This window comes from Narcine bancroftii, chromosome 4 (assembly GCF_036971445.1).
Source record: "Narcine bancroftii isolate sNarBan1 chromosome 4, sNarBan1.hap1, whole genome shotgun sequence".
NCBI lineage: Eukaryota > Metazoa > Chordata > Chondrichthyes > Torpediniformes > Narcinidae > Narcine > Narcine bancroftii.
Window position 1 is genome coordinate 186264698 of NC_091472.1, and position 19467 is coordinate 186284164.

Here is a 19467-nt window from a genome sequence, read left to right on the forward strand (position 1 = left end):
GTCTAAATGAGATTGCAACTCCAGTGAGAATGTTATTTGTTTGAGTTAAGGAACTCAGCAAAACTGAAGTCCCACATTTGTAAAATTGTGAAAGGCCTCTAAAAATTGGTGGAATCTCAAACTTTCATTTTAAACTTCTCTGAAATTGTTCATTGATATTAATCGAGCCATTGGTTTAAAAATATCAAAATAGTCCCAATAATAAATATGCTTTTTAAAACTTAGCCAGAGTTATGTAGTACATTAAAAGACATTTAAGAATTACCTCTATACTTTGTTGCATCTGATTTGTTTCAAAAGATCTCATGTAAATTGCATAATTGTCTACGAGAACAAGCTAGACTATCAAGAGGTTTTACACTTTAGTTACATCACTGCTTAGAAAGACAATCAAAGAGTAATGTTAACAGCTGTGACCTATGGATTTTCAGCTGATATAGCCATTTCAATAAATGGACAATATTCAGCCTGTAAAATAAAAGGTCTCTGACAGATGTAAAGGTTGCTGGACACTGTCAGACAACTTCCCGCTATAATTGGGAAGAGAGATTCAATAAGACAGCATGCCTTAGGAGAATAGGTTGAGTAAACTTGGTCTTTTCTCCTTGAAATGACAAGAGAATGAAGGGTAACCTGATGGTTGTGTGCAAGATGATTCGAGGCATTAATCGTGTAGATGGCCAGAGGCTTCTTCCCAGGGCTAACACAAGGGGTAATAGTAACAAGGTTCTTGGAAGTGCAAGGGAAATTTAAGAGGCAAAAATTTCCAACACACAGTGGTGATGCATAGAATGTGTTGCCAGCAATGGTGATGGAGGCAAGTACAATAGGAATTTTTAAAAGAGACTTCAGTGGAACCCCACTATTACATGAAGGTTCAGGTTTAAAAAAACGAATTGTGAAAAATGCAGGGTTGGGCTAAATCGGGGTCACCAAAAACAGCTTTCAAAAAAATTAAAGAACACGTGTACCATACCTGTATTTGTAATCATCTTTTTTTATTTCTTACAATCATCATTTTATTTCTTTAAAAAGCCTGAACGCAGCATGTCGCTGGCATCGAGCAAAATCCAAAATGTTTCTTGTCCGGAGGACTTTTATGTGGTCCACATCTTGGGTTGCCAGCCAACATAGGCTAGCCTCCAGGTACTCAATGGCTTCAGATACTTTTGGGGGGGTGGGGGATCCTGATTGTTGTCCTCCTGTGGTTCAGGAATCAGTGCTATAGTAACTTTATGGACAATCTAAGAGTCTGTCAGATGCTTATAAGACGAGCATTCATCAATGGCAGAGTAATCCTCTGCTCTTTTCAAATAGCCTCTGTGCCTCACCCACCTCTTCATCTGTGAAGCCGTAGAATTGTTGCTCATCATCTTCCTTGGTGGATTTTCGTGATGAAAAAGATGGACTCAGACTCTTCTCCCAGCATTTTTCCCCACACACGCCCAGCCATTCCCACCTAACTGGCAAACTTCTTCAATGTTCATGTCTTTTAGATAGTCTTCCGGCGATGTTGATTCATCTACAGTTCTACAAATTAATTCATGCCTGTAATTCTGCAACTCTGCTTGAATATGGAGATGATCCCTTGATCTTAGATGTAGAGTCCTTTGGGATCTTTCTGTTGTGGCTTAATAGGTTGACAGCTGGTGGGTGGGCAGGATAGTTGTCAAGCAAAAGAGCTTTGGGTTTTGCTAGACAGCAGGGAGAAAAGTTATGGAAAACCAATCCTTGAAGATGGCACTGGTCATGCAAGCATTGCTGCTACCTACGCGTGTACTCGAACGGTAATGATTTCATGTTGACGTGGTGGAGACAGCAGGGTGATGGAAATTTGCCCATCATAAAGCAGTTTTAACTTGCGTGTGGTCAATCTTGTTGGCACAAGGCAACAATGTCACCTAATCTTTGCATTTTTGAACCCCTCACGTCGATGGGTGTCATCTTTGGCAGACAGCAAGTGGTCTGGGGTCATCTGGTAGCAGAGGCCTGTTTCTTCACAAGTTGTACGCTTGTTCTTCGATGTAGCCACCTTCTTCTAAGAGAGTTTTTAGTTCTGTTGGATGTTCGCTGGTGGCGGCTCTGTCAGTTGAGTAAATTTCTCCTGAGAAATTCCGTGACAGCAGGATTTCTCAAGTATTGATCAGCTGGTCAAACTTCTCGGTTTGAGCTTTGAGAAAAGGCCGGAAATTGGAAGGGCTTCTGAGCGCGCTTGAATGAACCACTCATACAGGGAGTCATCTCGGCTGACATCTTTGGCTGCCTTCATGCGTTTCTATATTCTGTAACATCTGACATGCTAAGTTAAATGAACAATTTTATCTAAAAATGTCCACTGCCACTTCGATAACTTTTCCCCCCAATATTTTTATTTTTAATACATAGATTAAAGGACAATATATTAAAATAATCTCTACAGAAGGGGGAGAAAAAGGCCAATTCATCGCAAAGATTTTGAAGGAAAAGCAAAAATTTAGCCTCTCATTAAAGAAATAAATATCTCCAATAAATACACAGAAATGACATGTGCATTGGATACTACTGCAGTATCAAATGAGTGCTTTATTCACCGATCCCATTTTAAAAATAATTCACAACCACCTTATGCTTAAAAAAAATTGGAGATACTTAGCAGATCAGGCAGTACCAGCAAAGAGAAATGGAGTTAATGGCTCAGATGGATGATTTTTCAGTTCTGATGAATGGTTATTTTTCTCTCTTTTCAGACTTCCAGCATCTGCTTTTCTAATACTGTTACATTTAGTTCTGTACACAAAATAAGCTGACAAAACAAAATCCACCAATTCCCAGCAAAATAATTAGTCACTTTCCAGATTTCACCAACGATAAAAAATTGAAACTGTTTGTAATAAGTACTTTCCAAATTTTAAAAAATCTAAAATTATAAGAAAATCAGATAAACAAGCTCTTTAAATGCACAAATGTAAACATCTCACAAAAGAATGGACATGTTTTGGACATAACACTTCACAATTTTCAGATTCATTTCACAATCTACTTTCAAGATGGTTTAAAGTCAATCATTTAGAAAAAAAGGTTTAAAGTCCTCCCACAAATTTTTTCATAGGATCTGTCAACCATATCAAGCCCATCATAATAATCTTGGTTTATCCATTACAGGTACACAATCCTTTATCCAGACATCCAAAATCTGGCAAGTGGGGAGAGAGACCGGCAGCGCGAGTCGGGCGGGCGAGGGGGAGAGACCGGCAGCGCGAGTCGGGCGGGCGAGGGGGAGAGACCGGCAGCGCGAGTCGGGCGGGCGAGGGGGAGAGACCGGCAGCGCGAGTCGGGCGGGCGAGGGGGAGAGACCGGCAGCGCGAGTCGGGCGGGCGAGGGGGAGAGACCGGCAGCGCGAGTCGGGCGGGCGAGGGGGAGAGACCGGCAGCGCGAGTCGGGCGGGCGAGGGGGAGAGACCGGCAGCGCGAGTCGGGCGGGCGAGGGGGAGAGACCGGCAGCGCGAGTCGGGCGGGCGAGGGGGAGAGACCGGCAGCGCGAGTCGGGCGGGCGAGGGGGAGAGACCGGCAGCGCGAGTCGGGCGGGCGAGGGGGAGAGACCGGCAGCGCGAGTCGGGCGGGCGAGGGGGAGAGACCGGCAGCGCGAGTCGGGCGGGCGAGGGGGAGAGACCGGCAGCGCGAGTCGGGCGGGCGAGGGGGAGAGACCGGCAGCGCGAGTCGGGCGGGCGAGGGGGAGAGACCGGCAGCGCGAGTCGGGCGGGCGAGGGGGAGAGACCGGCAGCGCGAGTCGGGCGGGCGAGGGGGAGAGACCGGCAGCGCGAGTCGGGCGGGCGAGGGGGAGAGACCGGCAGCGCGAGTCGGGCGGGCGAGGGGGAGAGACCGGCAGCGCGAGTCGGGCGGGCGAGGGGGAGAGACCGGCAGCGCGAGTCGGGCGGGCGAGGGGGAGAGACCGGCAGCGCGAGTCGGGCGGGCGAGGGGGAGAGACCGGCAGCGCGAGTCGGGCGGGCGAGGGGGAGAGACCGGCAGCGCGAGTCGGGCGGGCGAGGGGGAGAGACCGGCAGCGCGAGTCGGGCGGGCGAGGGGGAGAGACCGGCAGCGCGAGTCGGGCGGGCGAGGGGGAGAGACCGGCAGCGCGAGTCGGGCGGGCGAGGGGGAGAGACCGGCAGCGCGAGTCGGGCGGGCGAGGGGGAGAGACCGGCAGCGCGAGTCGGGCGGGCGAGGGGGAGAGACCGGCAGCGCGAGTCGGGCGGGCGAGGGGGAGAGACCGGCAGCGCGAGTCGGGCGGGCGAGGGGGAGAGACCGGCAGCGCGAGTCGGGCGGGCTTAAATCTGGCTTTCCGAAATCCAGAACACACTGTCCCCAAGTGTTCTGGATAAAGGATTGTGTACCTGTACAACCTTCTGCCAGAGTAGTTTACAGTAAAACATCATTTCAAATAGAAATCCTAATACAGGTCAATGAAGAATATTCTTCAGAACACTGAAATTACCAGTATTATTGCCAAAGCATTATTCAACCCTAATGCTCTTAGAACAACAAAATTTACAAATACTTTAAATGCCAATGTTTTATTGCAACAAATCTGATCCATCAATACAAATCATATCACAAAGCCTTCAAATTAGTTACTCTAGTAGTCAGGGGGACATCATAGGTATAAGTTAGATTCACTGAATATTTGCCAAATCATCAACATGAATTTAGAGCAATACTTAAAAATCAAGATCCTAACTTCACATGTATGCACTAGGTTTTCCCTTTGTGTTCCAATGTTGAGTTTTAAAATTCACTTGCAAAACAACAGTAACTGCAAAACAGGCCAAACATTTGTTTTCTGAATTTATACCTTTCAGCTGTCTGTTGGGGGACCAAGATGAAAAGAGATAGTGATGTTAGGGAATAACTATTTAAATCTGATAATGCTGAGAACTTTGTTATATGCAAGGAGTACCACAGTGTTATTCCCCTAAAGGCTGTTTATTAACATCTCCAACAATATCAGGTCTTGATGGGATTTCCTCCAATTTACAAGAACTCTACTTTATTCTCTGAGACAGATCTTTATTTCAAAGCATCAAGGTGAAATATGAAGAAAATTTTTCTACACACTATACTTACCAGCAGCCACTGCAGAGCACATAACAAAAAACATGCCAACAGCAATTCTCATCAGGGATGTAGGTAGCAAGCCTTTCCTCTTTAACATGGGATCAACCACTTTGTCTTTGACCGGGATCAGAACCAGAATAAGTACAGCATCAAACATGGTGAACCAGGCAGCTGGAAGCTGTTGAAAAGTATCGTTGGAATAGAATTGTAAAAAAAGTGACAAATCACCAAGTTCAACTGCAACAGCTTCAATAAACAGTTTATATTAAAACTCTGACCATCAGCTGACCTCATGAGTTTGGCAGTGCAGATTTTCCAAATTACTGAATATCATGACTATTAAGATACAACATAAAATAAAGAGTGTTGTTCATGATGTTTTTCAGTGAACCCAATGAATTTGAGCTCTGCTCTGGCTGCAAATTGACCCATATGCCAAACCCTGATTTCCCAGACCCCAACCCTGTGACCACATGAGCAGCTCAGAGACCAGGTATCCTGCAATGAACGCCTCATCCATCAGACTCCCAAACTGACAGATGCATGTCAGATGTACAAGTGATTATTTTTCATTTACCCAGAAGAGTACAAATCCAGTAACATTCAAGAAGATCCACCTCATCCCAAATAAAGATTTTTTCTTGACTGGAACACTACGTAGTACCTAGATTCACTTCCTCCCTGATCAGTGAACAATGGTCACTGCAGTATACTGAAGAAACATTGCCACTTCATACGATCTCTATTTATACTATCTAGAAGAACAGAAGCATCAGACATAGGGCAAATCAACCTGAATTAGAAATACATTGCCATTACTTCTTCATTGCTGAATTAAAATCTGGAACAGTAAAAGAATAATAGGGCAAATAAGAATTAATTGGTTTGTAATTAATGATGTTTGAAAAGATACAAACGAGCTCACTGTTGGAAGAGGCCAGCTCCCTTTTGAACACTTCCACAAACACTGTATTACAACATATGCTGACCATGTTTTTAAAACTGTCATCGTGGACCTGGAAAGTACAGCTTGAACATTATTTTGCAGAATTTATCATTGTGGCGGGGAAATTGGCCAACTATAAAAGTGGTAGAAAGACACCCACAGAAAGATGAGCACTGAAAACAGAATGGGGAGAATGCCCTAACACCCTTTTAACAGATCAAATGAGCAAGATGAAAGGTAAACGGGACAAGGTTCTGTAGGAAGAGAAGTCCACTTTGCTACCATTCTCCTACAATTGGATGGATACATTGAAGAGCATATACAAGTCAACAATTGATTTGTTGCCCTTAAAAAATAACAATTATGGAGGCAGACAGCACAAAGCAAATTCAGTAAGAGGGCTTTGAGGTGGATCCAATGAGAACCCTGGTTTAACAGTGATAAATGAGAATTAGCTAGGTCGTTAACATCTGCAGACTGTCAAGACCAAGCCACTGTGGCTTATTGATCATCTTGCACCATTTGCTTCAGGCTGTATAACATTTTATGCAAATTGAATTCCAAAACAATTGTAGCTGCATGAGCCATTAAAGGGCAGGATTTCCAGTTATGTAAAGTAACCTGTATGCAGATACTCAAAACTTTCCAAGTTCCTGTCTAGCAGGATTGTAGAAATATCTTAAACACACACTGCTACAATTTAATGTGATAGATCCTCACCAATTTCATAGACAATTCATGATAGACAGTAAATGAAACCCCATCACAATTCCGAAACAAGTTCAAAATACCACAAATGCACAACAATAAAGTCATCAATAATTTAATTTTCAATTTTAATTTTATAACCAATTTAATTTTTATGTAAATTTATTTTTTAAAAATATTTTTAATTTAAAAAAAAACATTTTTAATTTAGACATCCAGCATAGTAACAGGCCATTTTGGCCCACAAGTTTGTGCTACCCAATTAACCTACCAATTAATTAACCAAACATTAAGTAGTTTATCTCTCCAAAGAGATGGACTGACCTGCTATTGCCAGGATTTTATGTTTTTGATATCTGAAATAAGCTGTGCATCCTTTCAGCTAGTAGCCATATATGTATACAAGGAAAAATAACAAAGTGCATTAATTTTAAATTCAAAGTTACTAGATGTCTTACACATTTTCCATTTACCTCTAAGTCAGTGAGGCCAAGCAGAGACCAGATGACTGCTTTGCCAACTACCTTCATATGCCAGCTGGAGGTCCTTGTTGTTAGCCATTTTAAAACTCCTCCCTATTGTCATACCAACCCGTCTTGCCTCAGTTTCCTCCACTGGCAATTGTCAGTTGGGTGGGGAGGTTTAAACACAAATCTGAAGAACACTATTTCGTATTCTGCCTCTGTAGTATCCAACCCACTGACATGAATACTGAATTCTTCAATTTCAAGTCACCCTAATCCCTGTGTTTTCTTTGCTCCTCATTCACCTATCTCCTGTTACAATTTGCTGCTGTATTCCTGCACATGAATGCTTTGAGTATTCCAACGCAAATCTCAAACCACTTGCAGCAAATGTTAAAATACATTACAAGCACATGCCCCCTTCAATGTCAAACATATTACAATAAATTTTATTGGGAAAATTCCAAACAAGAAACTTCTGCACTGTGGAATGTATCATTTGCAATATTTAATTACCGTTCCCTTTATTAGTTTTCCAGTAACCCCTAACCATATACTGTACTGTAGGAGTTTAGAAACAGTTACTTTTTGATTATTGTAGGAGTTTAGAAACAGTTATAGAAGGTAGAAAAAGCAAGGAAATAGCTAAAATGTTCTTTGTGTAAAATGGCGCATGAAAAAGTAGACAAGATAACAGAGGAATTTAAGGAGATATAGAAATATGCACGTACACACAAAGGGTTTGTTTAATAGGGGGTGGGGAAAGGAGGTGTGAGTACGGGATAGGAGAAAGTCGGAGTCAGTCAAGAGTCAGGCGAATAGGGAAAAGTGCCAAACCAATCCAAGAAGGATAAATGTAAGAAAAATATAAGGGGAGGTTCATTGAAAAATGTATAAAAACAAAGAAGCTTCCCGCCCTCGGTGTACTTTCCCGAGGTAGGGGGAGAGTACCCAACCTTGCAATGTTGTAAATGTAAATAAATGTTCTTTATTCTCAACTTTTGTCTCGAGCATATTTTGTGAACGTGAAGAAACTTCTCACAACTTGGGGGCTCGTCCAGGATCACACTCCCTCCACTGACTAGTGCTTGTTTGAAGAGGGGTTGGTGCACCCCAGCTGATTTAGCCGGACTCCTGGTCATCGAGTGTCCAGCCAGTGGATGTAGCGAGTGATATCCGAGAAGAGACGTTGAGAACAAACCACGGGACAGCCGTACAAGTGACGTGCTGGGAAGGCTGGCCAGCCGGGTAAGGCTTTATTTTTTCCATGGGTGGGGGAAGAAGTAGGAATAAAGGTCCGGGAATAGGACCGAAAGGTCCAGGAATAGGACTGAAAGGTCCGGGAATAGGACTGAAAGGTCCGGGAATAGGACCGAATTCCACCGGGAAGCCCATTGGGAAGGCAATTGATGAATTGGGATGCGGGGAAAACCCACGGGTAAGACAAAAAAAAGAAAATGATTCAATATTGTTGCCATGAATGGCCTAATAATCCAATTAAGGGGTCTTCAGTATTTTGGCCAAATTACGGTTCGGATGAAGATTGGGTATGCCAGGCGTTGAATACCTGACTTTATGAGTATCGACCCGAGGACTCCGAAAGTAGAGAGTACCAATTTTGAAACATTTATTAGAAATTTGATCCAAAGGAATTTGTTAATAGGATCAAAAGGTAGTTTATCAGCTCAAACCCCGATATATCAAAATAAATTGATTCCTTTTTCAGTTAATAATAGTTTTAGAAGATTGGTGGATTAAATGAATAAAAAGATTGCAGGATTATTTTGAAGGTAATTTTTTATCATTTAATCTGCTTAAAGAGAAATTTAGGATTTTAGAGAATTCTCTGCTTGCTTATTATCAAATTAGGACATTAGTGAAAGATAATTTTAGAAGAGAAATGAAAATTTTTAATTTAACTAAATTTGAATCTATGGTTTCATATTTTTCAGATAAAGGTTTTATATCAGAAGTGTATGCATTATGTTACAGAGTTCTGTTGTGTGGTTTTACGTTAACAAGCGAGTTTGCCTTTAAGAGTCAAGGTGAAGATGGACTGCTGAGAGAGTGGGAGACAGACTGAGCATGTTCAGAAAATGTTCTAAAAATTTCTGGATTTGGACGATAAACCACCACTGGGTAGTACTGTGGAATGGAAGAAGGCTCAGAGCATGAGTCATGGTCTGGAAGACAGTTTAGAATGTTGGGATTTCAAAAAGGATTCAAAAATCAGAAGGATCCAGACCAAGCCAGTTGTTCCTCTCTCTGCAAGCAACACAAGACAACTTCGAATTTTGTGCTCTCTCTCTCTCTCTCTCTCTCTCTCTCTCTCTCTCTCTTGGCTTCAGTTTACAAAACAAACTGAATTTTGTTTATGATCTTTGCTTCAGTTGAGATCGAAGTTTTGTGAGTCTTGTGTCTAAGTTTTTCTGTGGGCTGGTTGGAAATATAATTTTGACTTTAATTACATATGTTATATTTAGGCTGGGGAATTTATTAGTTTTACACTGTTATAGAAATTTGCATAGTAACCAGTGGGCATTGTTATAAAAGGGGTGGACTTTGAATTAAAGTTTGAAGGTGAATTTTTGTTAATAAAGTAATTGTTCATCTTTACCCCTGTGTGATATGCCTTCTTTGTGGTTGCTGGTTTGATCTTGTAACATAAATTCGGGGCATCGTCCAGGATCAAACCAATTTGGAAGCTTTAGGGGCGATTGACTTGAGCTTAGTTATTAATCATCTGAGTTTGACTCAACCTCCAGCTTGAAATTAAAAATAAACGGTGAGTGTATAAATCACCAGCAACTATGAATATTGACCAGTTCATAGTGAACCCTTCAGTGGTTAATATAAAAATGGCTAAAAAGTCAGAACTGATGGTTTTAGTTGGCAAATTAAAACTTCTTACAGTAAGAACTGGGGTAAAAAAAAAAGGAAATTGCCCGAAAGATTGTTAAGCACTATGTAGGAAAGGAGGCATTTGAAGAAGCTGCATTAGAACAGTTTCCAAAAAAGAAAACTTCAGAGAAGTAAAGTTGGCTTTGAAAAAACTAAAAGTTAGAGGAAAAAAGAGAGGCAGAAAGGAAAGTCGAACGGGAAAGAGTGATGTATAAGCCTATTAAGCAGCATCCTTATCAAGTTAATCAGGAAAAGAGCAGATTGTTGTATCAAGAGGTAGATTATATGCTCAAAACTGACATCACCCGAAAATCAAGTTCAAATTGGAGTTCAGCCTGTGTCCTGGTGCCTAAGCCAGATGGCTCAATTAAGTTTTGTACAGATTATCGAAAGGTAAGTATGGTGACAAAGACTGATGCGTTCCCTATTCCCACAATAGAAGATTGTATAGATAAGGTGGGGAAGGCTAAGTTCCTTACAAAGATTGATCTCTTAAAAGGATACTGGTGTGTTCCTTTGACAGAGAAAGGCAGGGAGATTTCTGCATTTGTTACACCTTCGGGATTGTATGAGTATAATGTTATGCCTTTCGGGATGAAAAATGCACCTGGCGCATTTCAGAGAATAATTAATGCAGTAATTCAGGGTTTAGAGCACACAGGAGCCTATGTCGATGATTTAGTGATTAGTACGGATACATGGGAAGAACACATGCTTGAATTAGAGCAGTTATTTCACAAATAGTGGAAGCACACCTCACGGTGAATTTGCACAAGAGTGAGTTTGGACATGCCACTGTAATTTATCTGGGTTATGTGGTAGGACAAGGACAGGTGGCACCGGTTGGATCAAAAGTATTGGCTATCACTGCGTTCCCTCTTCGGAGATTTCTAGGTATGATTGGCTACTATCGTAGATTTTGTAAAAACTTTGCAGAAATTGCACTCCCATTAACAAAACTACTTGAAAAGAATGAAAAATGTATCTAGTCATATGCATGCCAGGAAGCGTTTCTGAAGTTAAAGGCCATTTTATGCTATCAGCTTGTACTTTTGTCCCCTAACTTTGAAAAGCCATTCTTTTTAGCCGTGGACGCCAGTGACGAAGCGGTTGGTGCTGTACTGTTACAGAAGAAGGATGGTGATGGAGTAGAACATCCTATTTCGTACTTCTCAAAAAAGTTTAACGACCATTAACGAAATTACTCGACCATTGAGAAGGAGTTATTAGCGCTTGTTTTGGCATTGCCACATTTTGATGTGTATATTTGTACTGCTTAAAAACCATTAATATACTGATGATAATCCATTAGTTTTTCTGTCTAAAATGAAAAATAAGAAGACAGTTATTGAATTGGAGCTTACTATTACAAGAGTATGATTTAATTATTACACACATAAGGGGGATGGATAATGTAATAGCAGATTGTTTGTCAAGATGTTAATCTGGGTATATATTAATCTAATCACATATTTATTGTAAAAAAAATGGATTTTTTATTTTATTTATGTAATACTACCATTATTTGTTAAAAAAAATTTACTTGTAGACTAATTATTTTTAGCAGGGGAGGTGTTACAGAGTTATGTGTTATGCATTGGCCTATGTGTTGTGTGGTTTTATGTTTAAAAAGTGACAGTTTGCCTTTAAGAGCCAAGGTGAAGGTGGACTGCTCCGAGAGTGGGAGACAGACTGAGCATGTTCAGAAAATGATCTAAAAATTTCTGGTCTTGGATGATAAACAACCACTGGGTGGTGCTGTGGAGTGGAAGAAGGCCCAGAGCATGAGTCATGGTCTGGAGGACAGTTTAGAATGTTGGGATTTCAAAAAGGATGAACATTCCAAAGGCAGCCAGAAGGATCCAGACCAAGCCAGTTGTTCCTTTCTTCTCTGCAAGCAACACAAGACAACTTCAAATTTTGTGCACACACTCTCTCTCTCTCACATAAAGATCTTTTAGCTTCAGTTTACAAAACAAACTGAATTTTGTTTATGATCTTTGCTTCGGTTGAGATTGAAGCTTTGTGAGTCTTGTGTGTTTTATGTCTAAATTTTTCTGTGGGCTGGTTGGAAATATAATTTAGACTTTAATTACATGTGTTATATTTAGGCTGGGGAATTTATTAGTTTTACACTGTTATAGAAATTTTCATAGTAACCAGTGGGCATTGTTATAAAAGGGGGGATTTTGATTTGAAGTTTGAAGGTGAATTTTTGTTAATAAAGTAATTGTTCATCTTTACCTCTTTGTGGTTACTGGTTTGATCTTGTAGCAATTATTACAAGATACAATGGATAAAAAAAAATTTAGATACATCTAGGATTAAATGGGAGCATGATTTAAGTTGTGAGGTTAGTCAGGTGGTTTGGGAAAATATGTGTTATGATGGGTTGACTAAATTAATTAATGTAAGATTATAGTATATGGTTAATTATAATTTTTTGCATCAGTTATATTTAACCCCTGAAAAACTGAAAAACTATGGATTTAGTAATTCAGATCTGTCTTTGAGGTGTGGATTATGTGTTGGAACATTTCTACTTTCTGTTTGTTTTTGTGATAAAGTTAATCCTTTTCTGGTTTAAAATTAGGATTTTTCTTCAAAATTTGTTTAAAATTCAATTTCCTTTAGATCCAAGCATTTTTTTGTTCGGTTATTTTACTCCGTTAGTGGACTTGGGGTTGGATAAGTTTCAGACCGCGTTTATTGGTCCGTAAATGTATTGGTATGTCCTGGAAAGATGAAGCGGAGTTAAATGTAATTCGATGGCATAATGAGTTGAAGTCGTGTATTTAAATGGAGAAAACATAATTTACATAATAATTATGATTTTTTTTTGTTAAGATGTGGACACCGTATATGTAGAATATGAATTTAGTAATATTGTAAATTACTGAATGTTTTTGTTTTTTTTAATGCTTCCCTTTAGGGATCTGTTGTGGGAGGGGGTGGGTTTGTTTTACTGTTTTATTATTAGACTACTTATTCTGTAAAAGTCTGTTTATTCTTATTGAAAAAAATACTGAATAAAGTTTAAAAAAAAGAAAGGGATAATGTTGATACAGGTACTTGCAATGTGGAATCCAGTTTTGGTAAACGTCTGTGTCTTTTCTCTCTCAAAGAGTTTAGCATTTTCTCGACACCATTCCATACTCAGTGATCTAGCTGGATGGCCTCATCTCCTTCAGGGCAGACCAGAGATTCTGCTGCTACCAGCAAGACTCAAAGAGGGGGACTGTGCATTTACATTAATGAGAACTGGTGCAAAAATATAACTGTTGTGAAGTCCTTCTGCTCAGAATCTCTGCTAGTGAAATGCAGACACTTCTACCTGCCCATGTAACTCTCATCCACACTGATTTGCCTTCAGCAAACGAGTGAAATCATGAAGGAGCTTCACAGTGCCAGCTGCGAAGCCCAGACGTCCCAGTTTGATGGTGCCATGATTGTTGCTGGCAACTTCTATCATGCCAACCTGAAAACTGTCTCACCAAGGCTTCAACAGCAAGTTAACTTTGTCATCTGAAAGGGTGTACAAGGCTGCACCTCACCCCCATGATGGTTACTTGGATCACATATCCATCCTGCTAAGCCCAGTACATAGGCCACTGGCAAAGCAATGTAGATCAGTTCTCAGGGAGATCAGGACATGACTGAGAGGGTGGTGGAGCACTACAACACTGCTTTGAGACTACTGACCAGAGATGTTTCATGAAGGTAGCCACCTACAACAGTCATGTAAACATAGAGGAGTACATGAGCTCAGTGACTGGCTTCGTGAGCAAGAACACTGAGAATGTTACCAAGATCAAATGCTTCACAACCAGAGCTCACCAGAAACGATGGTTGGATGCAGAGATCCAGGCCCTTCTCAGAACTCGTGATGTTGCCTTCAGGACAGGGGATACAATGGCATTAAGATCAGCCAGGACTGAACTCTCCTATTTAATCTGGAAGGCAAACTATGAGTACGCACAAAAGATTCACAGAGAGCTGTGTGACACAAGCAACTCAAGGCTCGTGTGGCAAAAGGATCAAAACTATAATAGGTCATGACAACCTTGCAAGTCAAGGATAATGATGCCTCCCTTCCACACAAACTGAACATCTTCTACACATGGTTTGATGCGAGAAGAACCGAATGACACTGAAAAAAGCTCGCTGTCCCCCTGCACAGACGTATCCAAGGTGAGGAGAATCCAATCCAAGGGGAACCCACATAAAGCGACAGGATCAGATAACATACCTGTTCAGGTACTGAAGGACTGCGCAGACCAATTAACAGAGATTTTCATGAACACCTTCAACACCTCTCTGTAGCAGCCCATCATTCCCACTGGGATCAAGATGGCCACCATCATCTCATACCCAAGAGGCCTCAATTACTACCGCCCTGTGGCAGTGACCACCATTATGAAATGCTTTGAGTGTTTCGTGATGAAATGTGTCAAAGCAAACTTCTCAGAGACACTGAACCCATTTCAATTCACCTATAGAAGAAAATTTTGCACAGATGATGCTTTTGCCTTGGCCCTTCACTCCATCCTGACCCACTTGGAAAATGAAGCCTCTTACGTCAGGCTGCTCTCCATTGATTTCAGCTCAGCATTTAATACGATCATTCCTCAGGGGCTGGTGGAGAAGCTGTCCTCGCAGGAACTCAACACCTCTCTCTATAACTGGATTCTGTACTTCTTAACAGAAAGACCACAGTCTGCCTGGGTAGGTAGCAGATCGTCGAGCACCTTCACGCTCAGCACTGGCACACCTCAGGGGTGTGTGCTCAACTCATTCCTGTTCTCGTTACTGACCCACGACTACATCACCAGATCCAGCTCCAACAATGTCATCAAGTTTGCAGATGACAACAGTAGTCAAAATCATTGAGGATGCCTTCCACCCTGCACACTGCATCTTTCAGCTGCTCCCATCACAATAATAAGTTGCATTACAGAGAAGAGGTGGAAAATCTTGTGATATGGTACGAGAATAACAACCAGAGTCTCAACATGAACAAAATTAAAGAGATGATCATGGACTTCAAGAGGACCAGGAAAGACTGCCCTCAGCTACACATCAACAGCTCTATAGTGGAGAGTGAAGAGCACCAAGTTCTTTGGAGTTTACTTTGCTAGTGACCTATCGTGGACACTCAAAAACTCCTCACTTGTCAGGAAGGCGCAGCAGCAACTGCACTTCCTGAGAAGACAGAAGCAGGCAGGACACTGGCCACTATTAAGTCAACCTTCTATTGGAGCTCTATCAAGAGCATGCTAGCCAGCTGCATCATACTTGTGGTATGGTTGCTGCAGAGAATGCTTTGGAGGACAATCCACAGGACCATAAGAGTGGCAGAGAAGATCACTGGAGTCTATTTCCCCAGCCATCAACGTGATCTATTTGTCTAAAGAGGGCACTCAAAAATCACCCTGTAGAGGAAGTGAAATTACATTAAGCTGTCTTGTATTATAGTTAAGGAGAATGGCAGTAAATAGTGAAGTAAATATAATCTAGAGTAGCCATTCTCAATCAGCCTTCCACCTTGAACACTGCATCTATCAGCTCCCATCAAGGAAGGGAAACAAGAGGATCAGAGCCAGCATCACCAGACTGAAGAACAGCTTCTTCCCACAGGCAGTGAGAATGCTGAACGACCAAAGGAACTGCTCACACTAACCATCCAACACTCTCCTATTCATGAAACAATATTTATTTACTTATTTGTAAGTATAAATACTTGTCTTGCATATGTGTTGTTTGTCTGTATGTGTGTATTGTCTAGTTGTATGTCTGCAGAGGACAGTAGAATGCTGTTTCATTGGGTTATACAGGTCCTCACCCTGGATGAGACATATAAGGCAATCGAACAACTGAAAAGTGGCAAAGCAGCAGGTATGGATGGAATCCCCCCAGAGGTCTGGAAGGCTGGCGGCAAAACTCTGCATGCCAAACTGCATGAGTTTTTCAAGCTTTGTTGGGACCAAGGAAAACTACCTCAGGATCTTCGTGATGCCACCATCATCACCCTGTACAAAAACAAAGGCGAGAAATCAGACTGCTCAAACTACAGGGGAATCACGTTGCTCTCCATTGCAGGCAAAATCTTCGCTAGGATTCTACTAAATAGAATAATACCTAGTGTCGCCGAGAATATTCTCCCAGAATCACAGTGCGGCTTTCGCGCAAACAGAGGAACTACTGACATGGTCTTTGCCTCAGACAGCTCCAAGAAAAGTGCAGAGAACAAAATAAAGGACTCTACATCACCTTTGTTGACCTCACCAAAGCCTTCGACACCGTGAGCAGGAAAGGGCTTTGGCAAAAACTAGAGCGCATCGGATGTCCCCCAAAGTTCCTCAACATGATTATCCAACTGCACGAAAACCAACAAGGTCGGGTCAGATACAGCAATGAGCTCTCTGAACCCTTCTCCATTAACAATGGAGTGAAGCAAGGCTGTGTTCTCGCACCAACCCTCTTTTCAATCTTCTTCAGCATGATGCTGAAACAAGCCATGAAAGACCTCAACAATGAAGACGCTGTTTACATTGGGTACCACACGGATGGCAGTCTCTTCAATCTGAGGCGCCTGCAAGCTCACACCAAGACACAAGAGAAACTTGTCCGTGAACTACTCTTTGCAGACGATGCTGCTTTAGTTGCCCATTCAGAGCCAGCTCTTCAGCGCTTGACGTCCTGCTTTGCGGAAACTGCCAAAATGTTTGGCCTGGAAGTCAGCCTGAAGAAAACTTAGGTCCTCCATCAGCCAGCTCCCCACCATGACTACCAGCCCCCCCACATCTCCATCGGGCACACAAAACTCAAAATGGTCAACCAGTTTACCTATCTCGGCTGCACCATTTCATCAGATGCAAGGATCGAAAATGAGATAGACCACAGAATCGCCAAGGCAAATAGCGCCTTTGGAAGACTACACAAAAGAGTCTGGAAAAACAACCAACTGAAAAACCTCACAAAGATAAGCGTATACAGAGCCGTTGTCATACCCACACTCCTGTTCGGCTCCGAATCATGGGTCCTCTACCGGCATCACCTACGGCTCCTAGAACGCTTCCACCAGCGTTGTCTCTGCTCCATCCTCAACATCCATTGGAGCGCTTTCATCCCTAACGTCGAAGTACTCGAGATGGCAGAGGTCGACAGCATTGAGTCCACGCTGCTGAAGATCCAGCTGCGCTGGATGGGTCACGTCTCCAGAATGGAGGACCATCGCCTTCCCAAGATCGTGTTATATGGCGAGCTCTCCACTGGCCACCGTGACAGAGGTGCACCAAAGAAAAGGTACAAGGACTGCCTAAAGAAAGCTCTTGGTGCCTGCCACATTGACCACCGCCAGTGGGCTGATATCGCCTCAAACCGTGCATCTTGGCGCCTCACAGTTTGGCGGGCAGCAACCTCCTTTGAAGAAGACCGCAGAGCCCACCTCACTGACAAAAGGCAAAGGAGGAAAAACCCAACACCCAACCCCAACCAACCAATTTTCCCCTGCAGCCGCTGCAACCGAGTCTGCCTGTCCCGCATCGGACTTGTCAACCACAAACGAGCCTGCAGCTGACGTGGACTTTTACCCCCTCCATAAATCTTCATCCGCGAAGCCAAGCCAAAGAAAAAGAAAGAAACTTGTGCATTCAGATGACAATAAACTTGACTTGACCAGATCAGCCATTTGTAACCATTTTATGGCTATGGCCCCTTTAGGACTCTTCTCAAAGTTTAAGGGTCTCCTTCCCTGTGAAGCAGTCAAGTTTAGTTGGTTTCTTCTGTATTTCTCTCCTAGCGACAACATAAAAAACAAAAATATTTTAGATTTCAGTCCATGGTCCCCCCCCTTAAATGTGCTGTGGCCACCAGGTGGGCTGTATGGCTCCTGTTGAGAATGGCTACTCTAGATTATATTTACTTCACTATTTACTGCTATTCTCCTTAACTATAATACAAGACAGCTTAATGTAATTTCATTTCCTCTACAGGATCTCGAGTCACATTCACAAGTTTTTCCATTTTAAATCATCATCCAAATAAAACTGATTAGGCATTCTCATTGACTTAGAGTTAAGAATACAAAAAACTGGAACAGTAGTAGGCCATCTGACATGTCAAGCCTACCCTACCATTCAATAAGATCATGGCTGATCTGACCTCAGCTGCGTTTACCAGCATGTTCCCCATAAACCTTAATTCCCCAGTGATTCAAAAATCTACGTAAATGAGGTTGCCTCTACTGCTTCCTCAGACAAAGAATTCCACAGATTCACATCTCTGAGAAGCAGTTTCTCTTTATCCATCTTAAACCTACTCCCAGAACCTTGAAGCTGTTTCCCCTAGTTCTTGTCTCATCTGCCAGTGGAAACAACATCCCTGCTTCTTGTCCATTTCTTTCATAATTTTATACATTTCTATAAGATTTCCCTCAGTCCTTCTAAACTCCAATGAGTATTATCCCAGACTACTCAAATCTATCCTCATAAGATAGCCCCCTCATTTTCAGAATAATCCTGGTGAACCTCCTCTGCACCACCTCCAAAGCAACGACATCTTTTATAACATTTTATTTAAAATGTTCTCCATACATGCAGCAATCAGAATTAATATAGTAATACAGGTTCCAAAAGAAACTAGTTAAGTTACATACATGATGGTATTCATCCCCACCCCAAAACACCTTCCTGCCAAAACCCCCTTCAAAATAGTCAACATAAAATATATAATATAGGTATTATAAACATTAAAAAAAAAGAAAATTTTCAGGATTGCACAGAGAGATATCATCCAACACGTATATAAAAGTTCTTCAATACAATTCTGGGTCTAGAGGCATATAAAAAACATTATTACAAATTTAAACTTAATTTTTGGGTGTTCGGGCACCAAATTTTCAAAAACGTACCCTATTTATTTCTCAATATATATGTAAATTTTTCCCCAAAGGAATATAACTTTGAATTTTTGCATGCCATCTTGGCATACCTAAAAATATCTGATTTCCAAGTGACTGCAATACATTTTCTCACCATCGCTACTTTAACAAATTCCAATTAATATATTGATAGTTTAATTTAGGTCTTGTTCCTTTAATATTTCCTAAAAATAAGTCTGGATTTTGCAAAAAAGAAACCCCTGTAACTTGTTCCAAAAAAATCCGTAAATCTACCCAAAATGATCAAATTGAATGCATGAACGTTCCTACATCTCCACCACATCTAAAGCATTGATCTGATAAATCTGATTTTAATCTATTCAATTTCTGTGGTGTAAAGTATAGCTGATATAAAAAAAATATACTGAACTAATTTACATCTTACATTAATAGAATTAGTCATACAATCCCCACATAAAT

At 41.6% G+C, this 19467-nt stretch overlaps 1 protein-coding gene across 2 annotated transcripts in view; it reads right to left on the reverse strand.

Moving 5' to 3' along the window:
• slc15a4 (solute carrier family 15 member 4) overlaps positions 1-19467 on the reverse strand; it is a 70456-nt gene that overhangs the window by 31582 nt on the left and 19407 nt on the right. For both annotated transcript variants that reach the window (XM_069933211.1, XM_069933212.1), the window contains exon 5: positions 5097-5265. In XM_069933211.1, the coding sequence (XP_069789312.1) occupies positions 5097-5265 (169 nt within the window). The remainder of the gene's footprint in view (positions 1-5096; positions 5266-19467) is intronic.